The sequence below is a fragment of the Colias eurytheme genome, chromosome 4, assembly GCF_061535395.1.
Source record: "Colias eurytheme isolate Ceu_HAF_F1 chromosome 4, ilColEury1 Martin Lab GWU primary, whole genome shotgun sequence".
Lineage (NCBI taxonomy): Eukaryota > Metazoa > Arthropoda > Insecta > Lepidoptera > Pieridae > Colias > Colias eurytheme.
In genome coordinates this window covers 4169999-4185585 of record NC_142983.1, presented here as the reverse complement: position 1 = coordinate 4185585, position 15587 = coordinate 4169999, and the positions used below count along the sequence as shown (strand labels likewise).

The 15587-nt window shown below is 34.7% G+C and overlaps 1 protein-coding gene across 2 annotated transcripts; it reads left to right on the top strand.

The window, feature by feature from the left end:
• Positions 1-4591: 4591 nt before the first annotated feature.
• On the top strand, positions 4592-15305 carry frtz (WD repeat-containing and planar cell polarity effector protein fritz). 2 transcript variants are annotated; one of them, XR_016458656.1, is made up of 13 exons: positions 4592-4781; positions 4851-5149; positions 5379-5500; positions 5831-5997; positions 6208-6319; positions 6450-6674; positions 7010-7143; positions 7329-7449; positions 7530-7798; positions 9938-10092; positions 10370-10995; positions 11338-11539; positions 14099-15305. XR_016458656.1 is itself a non-coding variant. In XM_090120456.1 (13 exons), exons 1-13 carry the CDS (start codon positions 4705-4707, stop codon positions 14155-14157), a joined length of 2487 nt encoding a protein of 828 aa, XP_089976582.1. In that variant the 5' UTR covers positions 4592-4704; the 3' UTR covers positions 14158-15305. The 2 variants fall into 2 exon arrangements, 1 of the variants encoding a protein (XP_089976582.1); XM_090120456.1 differs by having other exon boundaries at positions 11338-11458.
• The last annotated feature ends 282 nt before the right edge of the window (positions 15306-15587 follow it).

Sequence of the window (15587 nt, the reverse complement as noted above, 5' to 3'; positions counted from 1 at the left end):
TCCCATATGAAAATGTGTATGTAATGATAATGTAGATGAAAACTCGATTGTTTATTATTTTTTATAAAAAAAATTAAAAGAATGTTTATTTTCGAAAGTATTAACAGATACACACGTTAATTATATTGACCGACCCGCGAAGGCGCAAAAAAAACAAATTTACTTAATAATAATTTATTGTAATAAAAAAAATTACATTTAAATTTCTTTATCTACGTCCCTCCGGTTCAATGTTGGAACCAAGAGTGTCCATTGTCTTCGGCGGGGCAGCGTCGCGGTCGCGGTGGTGGTGATTGCCGTAATACTTTCTAACCTTCGGTTTTGGTTTCCAATCTGTTCATCCTGTAGCTACAATCCAAATTTGTCGTAAATTATCCGGTTCAGGAAAACTGGAACAAGCCATTGAATATTTCAGATATTTAATTAAATACACACTGCAGAATATATATTATTATTTCCCATAATAGTGGGTAACAATTTGTAGAAAAGTTGGCAACACAAAATTTTTTAGGTTATTTATATAATTGTTATTTTTGTGGTTTTTAAACAATGTATTCAAGTCAACAGCACGTGATACACTGTAGTCTGTACACAATATATTAACACGCTGAAATATCATGAAGGCCTATAAACTGATAAAGAGTTGTATACTTACGAGTGAAATGACAATCCAGGCATTTTCGTTCCACTATCTTTTTTACACCCTTTAACGCTGCACCGCCAGTGCCGGATTAGCCACGTAGCAAGAGTAGCAAATGCTACGGGCCCCGCGACTCGGGGGGCCCCGCGGTCTAATACCTGTCTGACCGTAAAAAAATATCAATTTATAATACACGTACCGTAAAAAAAATACACGTACCTACCAAAAGAAACGTTATCATATACAAATATTATTTTATATTAAAATTAAAATTAAACCCTGACAGCTAATTTATGTAGATCGTCACTAACATCACTACCATAATAATTCAGATGATTGCAATGTCACCTCATAAATCAAAATCGGTTCAGCGGTTTATACTGCTTCCGTAGTCGGGGAAAAATTTGGGAAAATTTTCAATATCTGGTAACAACACCCACACAGAAGCACCGTGTACGTACAGTGCAGCGGCGAAATGACAGCACACATAGCTTTATGGAAATGACAATAAATTATTCTGTTTAGTTCGTTTTGAAATTGTGTTTATTGTCATTATTGATAACGAACTGTCTGCTTTAACTAAACGTATGGAAGCATATCATGAAATTACTGGTGTTTCTGTAATATTTTGACAGCTAAAATCCCTTGCAACAGAAGAGATTTTGGAAAACGCCTCACGTATGGTCAGTGCTTACGAAGATGATTTGGAAAGTAGCCTAGGCGACGAATTAGTGCAGTTCGCTGAACTGCTGAAAACAGATGTGGCTACTGTTATTGATAGCAAGAAACAAGAGTCTCTGGAACTGCAATTTTATAAACTTTTATTAAATAATTCCTTAGAATCGGGTTTCCTAAACGTAGAAATTGCCTTGCGCATTTACTTGTCTCTCATGATCACTAACTGCAGTGGCGAACGTTCTTTTTCAACGTTAAGGCCGGCCACATACATCAGTTTTCCTGATACGTTTTTCTGATCCGTTTTCTGAATCAGGGCCTCCGAACGCAGTAAATTCATACAAAAGCAATGAATGTCACACACATTCGATAACTTTCCGTACGGTTTTTTCTCCGTCCGTTCTTTCCGAATGCAAGCCCATGCATCAGGAATTCCTGACGGAAAAAAAACGAAACGGATGCAAAGCTTACATAATACATACATTTTGTATGGCCCGCTACACACATTCGAAATTCAACATCAACATCAGTCAGCGCTGAGCGCAGCGCGATCGAGCTGAGCGGATCCGTACCGTAGTTATTCTTGGGACACCCACGAATCGTAATATTTAATTATTATTCACGATGAGTGACATTGAACAGTTAATAATTGGTGTAGAGGGGTACCCATGCCTGTGGGACCTTAATAACGAAGATTATCATAACAGGGATATGAAAGATCTTGCTTGGCAACAAAATGCTCTAGGCGATAAAATGAACATGATAAAACTTTTTACAAAATAAACATAATTATTTATTTCATAACTTTTGTTATTACATATAAAGTCCATTGAAATGTTACATTTTTTAGGCCTAATCTTGCTTTTTTTAAAATTACGTCCTCACGTAATTTTATTTTTTTGATATGTAGAGGGGGAATAGTTTTTACGATATATCTCTTACACTATTTATCCGATAATTTTTTTTTAACATTATTTGTTGTAAATTAAATTCTCTACAACTTTGGTCCAATAAGTTTTTGTTGTAGAACTATAAATAAAAAAGTTATAAGCGAAAATGTTCATTAATTAGAGTAATTTATATTTTTCAATAAAACTTTTTTTTTATCATTTTACGAAGAAATGATATCAGATCATTTTTGTAGATTGTATTTCGAGGAACAACTTTTATATACGAAATTCATGCTTCTTCCAAACGTGTGCACTCCACTGAAGCTACTCCAAGACTAATCTCGATATTCCGAACGGAAAAAAAAGGATGTGTGTGGTAGTCGTACGGAATTTTTCGTGATACGGTTTCCGAATCAGGAAAACTGATGTATGTGGCCGGCCTAAAACGTATTAAAAACGAGTTAAGAAACACGATGGGCCAAGAACGTCTTAATTAGCTTACTTTGATGAATATAGAGTATAATTTGCTTAAAGAAGTCGATAGTGAAAGTGTTATCTTTAAATTTGCCAATATTAAATGCAGAAAAGTTTATTTGTAATAGTTTTGTTTTATTTAATACCCTTTAACTTGAGAAACTATAGCAAACGAAGGTCCTCTTGACAGAATTTGCTACAGGCCCCGCGCTGGCTTAATCCGGCACTGTGCACCGCACCATGGTATTATTTTATAAGGTATTAACAGTAAGTCTTAATCATTCAAAATCAAAAATTCCATGAATTACGTAACTTAGAACATGTAAAAACTATATTTTTATGGAAGTCAAACTTTGTTTATCAAAGTAAAGTTCGCGGCACGCGGATAAAAATATTTTTTACTTTACCTAGGTTAATTACTTAATTATGTACCTTATCATTTTAATAAGTTTTGTAAACAAAATATAAACGCCGCAAGTTAAAATTTTCATACATAGCTGAACAATACAGCTTTTATAATGTAGTAATGTAGCCTTATCTCTTACGTGCTAGGGTTTCGCTTGTATTGTTTTTTGTGAGTGAGCGCACGTGTTATTTGTATTGTTTATATCGTTATTTTGAATATGACATGAAATTTAATTATTATTTGATAATTGAATGATTATTAATACTACTATATATTACAATTGATTATGAGAATAAATAATTAAGTTCATCGATTGAGTTACTTTTAAATTGTAATTTTACATATAAATTATGAGAGCTTTCATAATTATATTTATCTACAACGCACTCATTTTACAATTCAAGTCTACAGACTACAATAATTAAACTAGAGTCGCATTTTTTTTTGAACATACTGTATAGTAAAATTGCATATGTGTGAGTACTGTGAAGATGCCAGCTTTGCTAAACGCTACAGAACGGACACTCTCCGCCTCCCGCCAAAATTTAACACTTACCTCACCCCGCACGATCTGGCTAAAAATGGTCCGCATTTTTCTGCAAGGACGATACCTACGCAACGAAGATTGACAACTTTAATCAAATTGATTTAAAGTAATTTATTATTTTGGATTTTTCATTATCGTTTTTCGTAGAAAATGGTTAGATATTGTGCTGTTTACGGATGTACTTCATCAGAAAAACGCGATTTTTTTTTTACGCTAGTCACAAATGTGCCAACCAAAAAGCACACACATTTGCAGTCTCTACAGTGTGACTGTCAAAACGATAATTTTGTATGGAGTGTCCGGGGTGTGCTTATATCTAACAACTTGCAAAGTTAGGTGTGAAAGGGATAAAAAAACATACAGGCGTCATTCAAGGTCATATTTTCTTGTTACAAGATTATAGGTAGTATCTTCACCGTGTGTGACGCGCTCATGGACGCGCTTTACCTACATTCACGCCATCTAGAGTTAAATCTTTATCATTTTTGTATACGTCTGTGTGTGTAAACGTATGTATGCAATGCCCTGTATGCAATGACAGATGTTAAAACGCGGTATTTTACCGAATTGGGTGGATTTTAAAGCAATGATATAACATATTTCATTAAAATATAATATTCAGTAACCGTCATGACTATTCCTAGGTTTTCCAATTGCGCAAAAACTCAAATAAACTAGAAATGTAGAATTCAGCGCCATCTAGCGGGACATTGGCTGGGAACAGACCGTAGCAATCACCTCCAGATGACCTCCAGTGTATTAGATATAAGCTTCTTGGTTATATAAATGGTTTAGTGGTAAGATCAATAATATCTCGTTGCTATCCCTCACTGCTCACAGAGTGCATGCATTTTGGCATGCATGTGGCATTGGGCATGCCCAGGCATGCCCAAGGCATGCCGCACGAGTGTGTCAAATTGACATTTGACAGTTTGACACATTGCATCGTACATTCGTACCTACTTCTGATGTAAACTGTAAATAAATTAAAAAAAAATATGTTTGTTATAAACAATTTAATTAAAATGTATTAAATATGTATAGTAGATTAAAATACAGTTAGATATACAATATGTTTAGTTACGACGTTAAGTTTCTCACATGTGACGACTCTGTTTTTGTGAAAAACAGTGACCTGAAAAGTTATAAGTGAGTTTTAATAACCCTCAACAACCTTAATAAAATAATTTCCATATAATTAACATTTCAAACTTACAGATATGAAGCGAAAAAGAAGCTCGACGAGACAGTGTATGACAATGGGAAAAGAATTTACTGCGAGCGTCGTGGTGGTTATGTTCGAGCCCCAAGAGTGAACCACATAAGGCAATTGGAATCGAAGCTTCGGGATTGGAATATCGTTGCAAGCGAATGGATAAACGACTCCCTCGCAACCTTAGTATTTTCGTCGGGTGTAATTGCTCACATCACAATAAACCCCACTACCCTTGATGTGACACAAATTCTGTTCGATAGATACTGCCTCGGTAAATTAATGGGAAACACTGTAACTGGTGGTATGTACATGAATCAATAATTTAGAATTTATTTCAAATATAATAGCATTGTAAAGAATGCTTAAGCTGAATGTTATAAAGCAGCACAAAATCTGTTATGTAAATTGTGTTTGCTTTATTGTTTCATTTATTTTAAGTAAATTTACAATCTGATTCTGTTTTTTAATTTAAATTATTTGTCTATTACTACTTTTCAATTAGACTTGATTGCTTTTCATTTTGCTTTCAGTTGTTTTATCTCGAACTCATATATTGTTTATACATCCTGAAAGAATTGCTACTCTTATTGTATTTGGGAAGAAAAATGATCATGTGCCATGTCGGATCTCTGATAGAGATCCACATTTACAAGTAAGTGAATCAACAAGGTGGCATTTAATTCCATACACTTCATTGTTTCTGTTTTGTTCAATAAAACTTCAACTTTGACCTTTTAAAATCTTTCTTTTCACCGCTGTTTTATTTTTGCTTAAAATGTATAGTTTTATGCAACGTTTATTCAATATAACTTTGTCTCCGCAATATTTTGTCTCTCCCATCAATTTGTATGGGGAGTTGCGTCGCTACGTGGGCGCACTTTCATACTAGCCCATAGGTGGGAGAGACAAAATAGTTGCGGAGACAAAGTTGCTCGTGCGCGCTAGCTCTAATTATGTAATATGATTGTATATTATGTTTCAGAGCTTAGATTTAGGTGGAAGCTCTCGTAAAACAGACAGACATGTATCCTGGTGCCAGAGCAGTATAGGCCTGCGAGTCTTGGTGTGGAGTAATAACATTGCAGATCCAGCCCCTTGGAGTCCTCTCCTAGAAGACCATGCTAATTTACATCTGTATAATATTGAAGGGTAAAGCTTTTTTATGCAAAGCATAATTTTTTGAAATATGACAGTCAGTATTGTAAATTTTTTATTAATATATTACATTTTCACAACTACTGAGCAGTTAAATACTGAAAAATTGTCACTGTAGAGGTTTTATATTCAAATATTGCTATTAAAAATAAACTCTTGATGCCTGTAAGCATTGACTGATTAAATTTTTTTATTTATTTTTAGGCAGCAAGTATCACTGATTGCCTTCCACCAAATTGAAGGTGAAGTATTATTTGCAGAACTGTCACAAAAGTATAACTCGATACATATTGTGGAACAAGCAACATGCCATAAGGTTAGCTTAATATTTTTTACAAACATACATGTGACCGTCATTCATTCATTCATTCATTCATTCATTAATTCATTCATGTGACCGTCTTTTTGAATGAAATTTTTATCTATGGTTTTATTTTCTTTTTCAGAATGGTGTGAATCTTTTCTGGTTCAGGTATGATGTACCCAAATCAGATAGAGTGCTACAATTGTCTAGTTTACATGAGAAAGTGACTCAGGTCTCGTTGTCATCGCCTGTACGTATCGCGCGACGGTCGCCATGTGACGCTCGACTGTTAACTGCCTGTATTGATGGCTCTGTGCATATTATACATCATGTAGCTGGTCTTACTCATTCAATACGTGCAGGCTTTGTAAGTATATTTGATAACAGTATTAATTTGAATAGGTTTGAAAAGATAAATATATGATAGATACATTTTTTTTGTTTACAACTCGAAGGACCAAAAATCTAGGGATGCATCGATACGCCTTTTCGCCGATACGATACCGATACCGATAATCTTATAAAAATATCGTCGATACCGATATATCGGCTAACCCAAAGTATCGCCGATATATCGGTATCGGTATCGGATGCACCCCTTGAAAAAACATTACATCATACAGTTAACATTTCTTTTTATTTTTATTTAGTAGAAAAAAAAATGCTACACTTGAATAAAAAATATGATTTTTTTTAATCTAGATAGCAACAGATGTCCGATGGGCTGGTGAATTAGTTATTGCAAGTGAAGAGACTGGTCGTTTGCAATGTTTCGACCGCGCTCTCTCGCTCTTACACCATCACACAAAGTGTCTGGATCTCACATCACATTTACGGTATAAATTGTTAAAGTACTAAACTTAATCCATATATGTTAGCCAAAGTTAATGTACAAATTAATGAACTCCTATATTATATTATGTAGTATCGTCGTAAAACGACACTTTCAAAATAGAATGGCAGATTTTGGTATCGTATTTACTTTAATGATGATCTTATCGATCTCTAAATTGTATTACAGAGACACAAGGCGTATACAGATCTTAGGGACGCGTTCTTTTAAGGGTGGACCCTTGATATTGGCGACATTTTCCGGCGGACCATTAACACTCTTACGAATAAGTCATCCACGTTTACTTACTGTAAGTGTTGCCACCACACCTAGAATTTAATTCGAAAACTATCCATACAAATAATCTTGGTTTTCTTTTTTTGCTTCTAGGCATGGTTACGTTCAGGGCGGTCGTCAAACTCAATAGAATTATTGAAAATATTAGACTGGGAAGAAGAGGGTGATCAATGCTTACACGGGATTAGTGAAATAGTTATCAGTACTTTACGAAAAAATACTTTCGATGTGAATGCTGAAAGTGCCATACAAGGGGCTCTGGGGGTGTATTTAGCGCCGACCGCACCTCTACCGCCCTCGGCGAGTCGATATTCGCCGCCCATACATGATCTAGCTAGGAAATTCTTTCATCACTTGTTGAGGTACATAACATTTTACTTAAACTTTAAAAAATATCTCTGTCTAATAAATATATAGGTATATTAAGAAGAGCTGGAACGTCAACACATTTACACATTGCACATGTTAGGCCGGGAGATACTGACACAAAATTTCGGGCCATTTGTAACAGGATGGCGGTCTAGAGGGGTCTTAGTACGCAATGACAAAAAGAAAAATGATGGTCAGAACGCTGGTACCGGCGGACTAGTCGCGTGGGCGTTAGTCACACTCGTCGGATAAATAGCGAAAGTCCAACGATTTGTAACACAAAAATTTTAGAATTTACCGATAGCCCTTAAAAAAGATGTAGGCGGTAGTGTCATGCCATACAGTTACGATGTGACTTACAGTCCGCCATACCGACGTGAATGCGTTGATTTAAAAAAAAACAATTCAACCATTTGTACCGAGCTCACTTTTGCACAGGTAACCATCGTCGTGCAGCCATTTACTAAAATTGCCATGCCATACTTTTCGGACGATTCCAAATGGTCGCCATACCGCGGAAAAGTCAAACGATTTGTAAATCGTTTGACTTTTGCTATTTATCCGACGAGTTCGACTAACGCCCACGCGACTAGTCCGCCGGTACCAGCGTTCTGAGTTCTGACCATCATTTTTCTTTTAGTCATTGCGTAATAAGACCTCTGTAGAACCGCCATTCTGTTACAAATGACCCGAAATTTTGTGTCAGTATCTCCCGGCCTATGTATGTGTCATATTTTGCAATTGTTTATAAATACAGGGTGATGTAATTGGTGTAGTACGAATATCTAAAAATCTATGAAGAATTTTGTGATACAGTAAATGGAAGAATTATAGACTATTTTACAGTATTTAATAAAATCATTTAATTTTTTGTTCATTTTCATTAGAAATGTCAATTTTTCTCACCAAGGTGGAAATTTGGATGATAAGGATCTTGTTAGAAAAATATAAATTTTGACTATAATCGGCATTTTTTTTTTCAAAAATCAAATAACTAAATAATAATCAGAGTTATCACATTATTAAAAAAAATAAGCCAAACTATACACAATTTTTACCTACTTGATGCAATCCTCAAAGATCTCAACCCAATAGAGTTACTATGGGGCATAATTAAAGGGAAAGTAGCATCACAAAATGTGAACTTTAACTTGAAAACTGTGTAAGAATTATTTAGAAAGGAAGCAAATGCTATTAGTCTGGATATGTTTAGTGACGTTTGGAGAAAGACGCGAGAACATGAGGAAAAATATATATTCAATTAGAACCAAAAGTAGATAATTACACTGACTCATTTATAATAACATTAAGAAATTCCGACAACGAAACATCGAGTTCTTCGAGCGATGAAAGTTACAGTGAAGTAGAAGATTACGATTATGATTAAATAGATTCTTCTTCTTCTCTATAGATACTGCTTTCTGAATTGGTGGTAAATGTTAAAACTGTTAAACTGTTATGACGATTCAAAAGTGCTTCTAGAAGAAGTCTAATTGTATAAATCTTTGAGTTTGAGTTTAAAACCAATAGTGTGAAAATTATACAATAAACATGTAACACATATTTGTTAGCGCGTATTGGTAGGTATTACGTACTTACTACAAATATAATATTTCTTAGATATCTTTACTCGACCAAAGTCAGGAATTTAATTATTATTTGATAATTGAATGATTATTAATACTTTTATCCAATTGATTATTATTAGAATAAATAATTAACTTCATCAATTGATTTACTTTTAAATTATAATTTTACAGGTAAATTATGAGAGCTTTCATAAGTAATTATATTTGCATATACATATCTACAACGCACCCATTTTACAATTCAAGTCTAAAATGAAACTAGAGTCGCATTTATTTTTGAACATACTGTAAGTGAAATTGCATAAGTGTGAGTACTGTGAACATGCCAGCTTTCCCTAATTGACCGATACTTACTATGTTTTTTTTGATGTATCAATTCAATATACTTATAGTTTACCATTCAAAATAAAAGTAATTGTTGTGAGAACATAAAATTTTTCGTAATTTTCGAAATATAAAACGGAGGAATTACTCCTCCGTAGTTTTAAGATAAACCTGCAGAACTATGTCGATAAAATTGACGTTTATAAACCACTTTTTTAGACGAGGTCGAATAGAAAAAGCAATGAGTTTGGCAGTGGAACTTGAAGCGTGGGATCTCTTCGCTGACGCCCAATGGGCGGCTACAAGAGCGAGACAGCATCAACTGGCGCAAGAAGCAGCCGCTTGTGTCGCACATTACGCGCCTCGCACTCACGGTTCGTATTTTCTATAGATATTAATTTACCGGTTTCGACGAATTCTATTGAACCGAAAAATAACTCTTTATAATTTCAATATCATATGTACCTAACTACATTTCGTGTGAATATTTAGATTTTTACTTTCATCAATTCAATGCTGAACTAATTATACCTAGGTAACTTTTGTGTTGACAGACAAAATTTTTACAAATCGTAAAATTATTATCTGCAGAAAATAATAAATTTTAATACTATTACTATTTTTAATACAACTGTGATTACAATATTCCAGATTCAGAATGCTCAGATTCATGTTCGCAATGCAGCTCTCACTCATATTCAGAGTCTGAAGACGAACATACACACAATGGAAACAGGAAAATTAATCCGCCGCCATTACCGCGAGTGCCTTTCACACATCCGACTGTATTATCCGTTCCTATCACACAAAATGATCCACCATCAACCAATAGCATACGACCGAACCTCCACCAATACCTAGAAAGAGATAATACTATATGGACCACTAATATCAAAGACGACAGCTACATAAGTAAAACATACGATAGAGACTTCAAACCATCAACCAACCAACAAAATATGAGATGGAATAGTGTGGATGTGCTAAATTTCAACATGAACACTTCAAGAATAAGTGAGGGTTTCGTAAAACCGACTTCTGAAGTAATGCAAAAGCCATACAATGAAAGAATGGCTTCAACACACTTCAATCATCTATTTCGCGCGGATTTAAAGGATGATGTGCCAAATACTTATCGATATACTAGCAATTTGCATTTATCTAATACAAACTTTAATGAGAGATATCGACAGGATAAAACTGTATGGCCGGGCAGTAGACCACCGGAGAAGAACAAAGTTAAATTTTCTGATACTGTCACAATAGCTGTTGTTCCTGTAAGTATATAAGCATCATATTTTTGTTACTATAAACATATTCCTAATCGTTTTGTTGCGTTATATTTACATACTGTGAGTTTAAAGAACTTGGAACTTAAATTTGTATTTTAGTACATCTCTAAAAAATCTTAAGCAATATTTTAAAATTTACATGAAGTGCACTTCGATTTATACATATTGTATAATCATTTTTCCACTTTCAATTAAAGTCCAATTGCATGTTGTTAACTTTATAAGAATACAATTCAATATTGAGAAATTACGATAAAACTAAACAAAGCAATTCATACATTCTAAATGCAAACTATTTACTTTACCTTCACAAAACCATGTTACCAGGAACAACCGCAATCCGAAGTAGCCCGAGAGCTAGCGGACAGCTTACCCCTCTGCCCCCCCAACAAGTACCTCGCTGCGTTCACTCCACAAGCGAGCAAGCCGTACGAGCCGCGACCGCTCGGTACAACACTCGACTACGTTGAAGTGTGACGCGACACGCATGTTAGCACGCATGATTGCATGATACTAAACTTTGCTATGTGTAAGTGAACGCACGAAAATGTAGTGTACACAATTTTTCGATTTGTATGTCGATTTAGTCCTGTATAGTTTCGGTGGGTATCTATAGTATGGATGGAGTATAGATAACTACCATTATCTATTGGCATCAGGACCAGTTGAAATTTACAAGTAATTTTCCTTATAGTTTTTTGTAAAACATCTATTTGACATCCATTCATAGAATATCTATTTACATATTGTAAAAATAATTTATCGTAAAACCTTATTTTCAGCTATCAAATAGATTAAAAATGTAAAAAAAAGCTCTTTATAATGATAGCACACTGAATCCTGATGCAAAGTTAAACGACAGTGTTGAATTATTGTTGACAAATTTGCACTTAGCACCATTTACCCCATGTGACTAGCACTATACTTTGTACCAAAGACTTCCTTCCTTTATTATCAGACACACCTTTCACTGAAAATAAACAGCATGTTTTGTGTTTTGTGATTAATTGTCATTTAGTTATAATCAAATAGTGGTAACCAATTTATAACAATTATTAAAATCTTAAATGTTATTTGTGAGTATACTGCACCCCTATAAATAGGTTAATATGCATTAATCTGTATAATGCCGGGTCCAGACTGGTGAAACGTAACATGCAATGTAACATGCAATGAAAGAATTCACCGTCCACATTGCTGCAATGTATCATGAAAGGTAACACACTTTGTAACAATTTCTCATAGTTTGGACGTCTTGTGCGCGCGAATTGTGCATTACACGCGCATGCTACGAGCATTACAAGCCGCGCGCGGAGCGATCCGAAATTTGTCGGTTTTTCGACGAACACAAAGGAGCAAAGAACACGACTACGGGAGGTTCGTAGTGAATGCGCGTTATGAGCGCGCTATGCGTCCACACCAGCAGCGAACATGCAATGAAAGGCAGAATGTTACATTGCATGTTACGTTTCACCAGTCTGGACCCGGCATAAGAGTGTGCATGTTGTGATCAACATAGAGTATAGACGAATTCGTCATATTTAAACCGTCGTTTGTGTAAATAACTAACTCCTGTCATTGTGTTCAGTTTTGTAAATGGTCTACTTTTTAGAGAAAATATTGATAATTGAATAAGTTGCCAAAATGGCCCTGTGATTATTGAATATACACATAATTATGTACGTAAACATAGTGCATACAATATACACGTTTCATGAATAATACATATTTTGCATGAGTTTTTGGTAACAACATGGAATTAATGCACCATAATGCACTTATTTAGTCAAACCAAAGGGTTGACTTTAGAAACGTGCGGCACGAATTTCGGCGCGATTTTAATTTTTATCGATTGATAATGATGCCCTGAAACATACATTAGCGGCTTTTCGTGAGGAAACGTGTAATTACAGAGAAATCTTTTTTTTTAATTTTCGAGATAATGTTCAAAATTGTTTGAGTTACATTGACAAAACTACAAGAATTGTGTTTGAAAGAGATAACAAATGTCTTAATGTACATATTAAAAACCATAGTTCATTCAATAGCATGTTGCTGAGTGGACAACAATTCATATGGATTATTGGCGAGCATATGATTGTTTCGGGATATGGATATGTTCATAAAAAAGTTAATCACTCAGACCCAGACAACCCATTTGTTGCCCCTGACCCATTTGAGTCCCAGTGGCATGTTGTAAAAAGATTTTTTTAAAAAGATAACTATAACCACCCAGCAAACTTCGGTGATAATATTATAGAATATGTGGAGATGCTCGGTGGAAAAAATAAAATGGATCCATTCATTGCCATTGTAAATTGTATCAAACATGTATACAAGATTTGAATAAATAATTATTTAAAAAAATGCTTTTATGGTATGTATATTGCACACAAATTGTTAATCACAGAACCGAATCTGTCCACCCCGATTCCACGTGGTACTTGTCTGTCATACACTAGAGTGTATTTAAAAAGTCGGAGGCGCGGAGGAGCGTGGCGCCCGCGTGTGCTGAGGAGCAGGCAGAGTCAAGCGAGCCGGAGTGGCTGAGGCTGGTCGCCAAAGGCGACCAAAAAGCCGAAGCTACGAAGGCGAGTGAAGACTCCTGCCTGCAACGAGGTACACGGGGGCAAGCGCCACGTTCTGCAGCGCCGGAGCAGTCAAGAAAGCCCATAATCTTCGATATATTTCTAACTACATCACTACATACATGGTATAAAACAAATTCGCTTTCTCTGTCCCTATGTCCCTATGTATGCTTAAATCTTTAAAACTATGCAACGGATTTTGATGCGGTTTTTTTTAATAGATAGAGTGATTCAAGAGGAAGGTTTTAGTATATAATTTATTATGTTTTAGACGAAGCGGGCGAAGCCGCGGGCGGAAAGCTAGTATAAATATAATCTCAAAAAAAAAATAGAAGGGGGGGTTTCCGCACCCCCCCCACTTTATAGGGGGTCTCCCCTTACCTCCCCCCTCCCATTCCCTCCCCTCCCCCCCCTTAATTCGTGCCGCAAATTTCTAAAGAAATACCAAACCAAAGTTTAACAAGAACCTTATTTAATATGAAATATCAATCATGTTTCAGATGGCGAGGCTCAACGTAATACACCTAAAATCAAAGTTGTACATTTTGGTATGGTGTGATGCAGAATATAGAATATTTATATAAGAATTTATTAATTTTTAAGGATTCTATCCGTCCATCGCATATTATATTTTCTGAAATAGGAATCCGTACATTCCAATGGTTGTGATAAAAGGTTCTTTAGGAGAGAGATTTATATAAGCATAAGAAGTTTTTATACATTTGTTGACATATACATATTACTAGCGGTCGGCCCCGGCTTCGCCCGTGGTACCTACATATGAAAAATAGATGTTGGCCGATTCTCAGACTAACCCGATATGCACAGAAAATGAGAATCGGTCCAGCCGTTTCGGAGGAGTATGGCAACGAAAACTGTGACACGAGAATTTTATTATACATATTATGTTTATCGCACTTTATATGCTGATGTTGATTATTGCTGATCGAGTATTTGTAAAGTCAATGATACACGACAGATATATTTAAAAAAAAGTTGCTACATGATGAAGGCAATCATTGTTGATCTATATTTTGTATTTTATTTGCTACCTAGTGTAAAGATGTTCATGAAATAAAGATGTATAATTTTATATAAAATGTGCAGACTGTAAACTCACAAATTTTATGAGACTCATAAAATAATGCTAATTAGGTAATAAAGTACATTATATTTTTATACCTATCAGTAAACAAGAAAGAGATTGAGAGAATAAACTTAATAATAAGAACTACATCAATAATTGTGCGTTCGTTTTCCTATTCTCTGTTGACAGCGTAGCTTATACTTAGGCAGTTTTGTGAATTGTTTGAAAGTTAAAAAATAACGTATCATTAAAAAGAATACCTATGGCCACAGTTGAAGTCAATATTTAATACGCTGTAAAAAATAATGCCTTATGATCAATATACTAGGAGTAAAAAAAGTCTGCTACTTCTCCCGCCTGTTGTGAAATCTCATAAACATAAACGACTATCTACATATTTTTATTGTAGTCTAAAAGCTACCTCTGACAAATGAATTATTATTAGAAAAAGTATGCTTGCTTTTATTATAAACTATCCTTATCAAAATGTTTAGATTTTTTAGTATGCTACGTAAAGCCTATCCTTTTATTTGTATATTCTTCCAGGATCCTGGGCTTCCATTAAACTTAGCGTTTATGTATTCTGTAGTTTAAAAAAATAAATTTTTATAAGAACAATCGTAACTTGTTTAATTTTTTTTCACCTTGTAAGTATCACAGAATATTTAATACTTAGTAGCTAACGCAGAACGGACACTCCGCCTCCATGAATAATATAATAATGAATATTTTTGATAGACGATAGAATCATAGAATGTGCCAACCCTAAAGCGCGTCACTACGAGCTCACACGCGAGCTAGCTGCATAATTGTATATTCTATACGATTATTATGAAGTAAGTAATAAAATAAAACACATTTTGTTTATTATTTATACCTAAGTACTTAAATAGATAAAATAA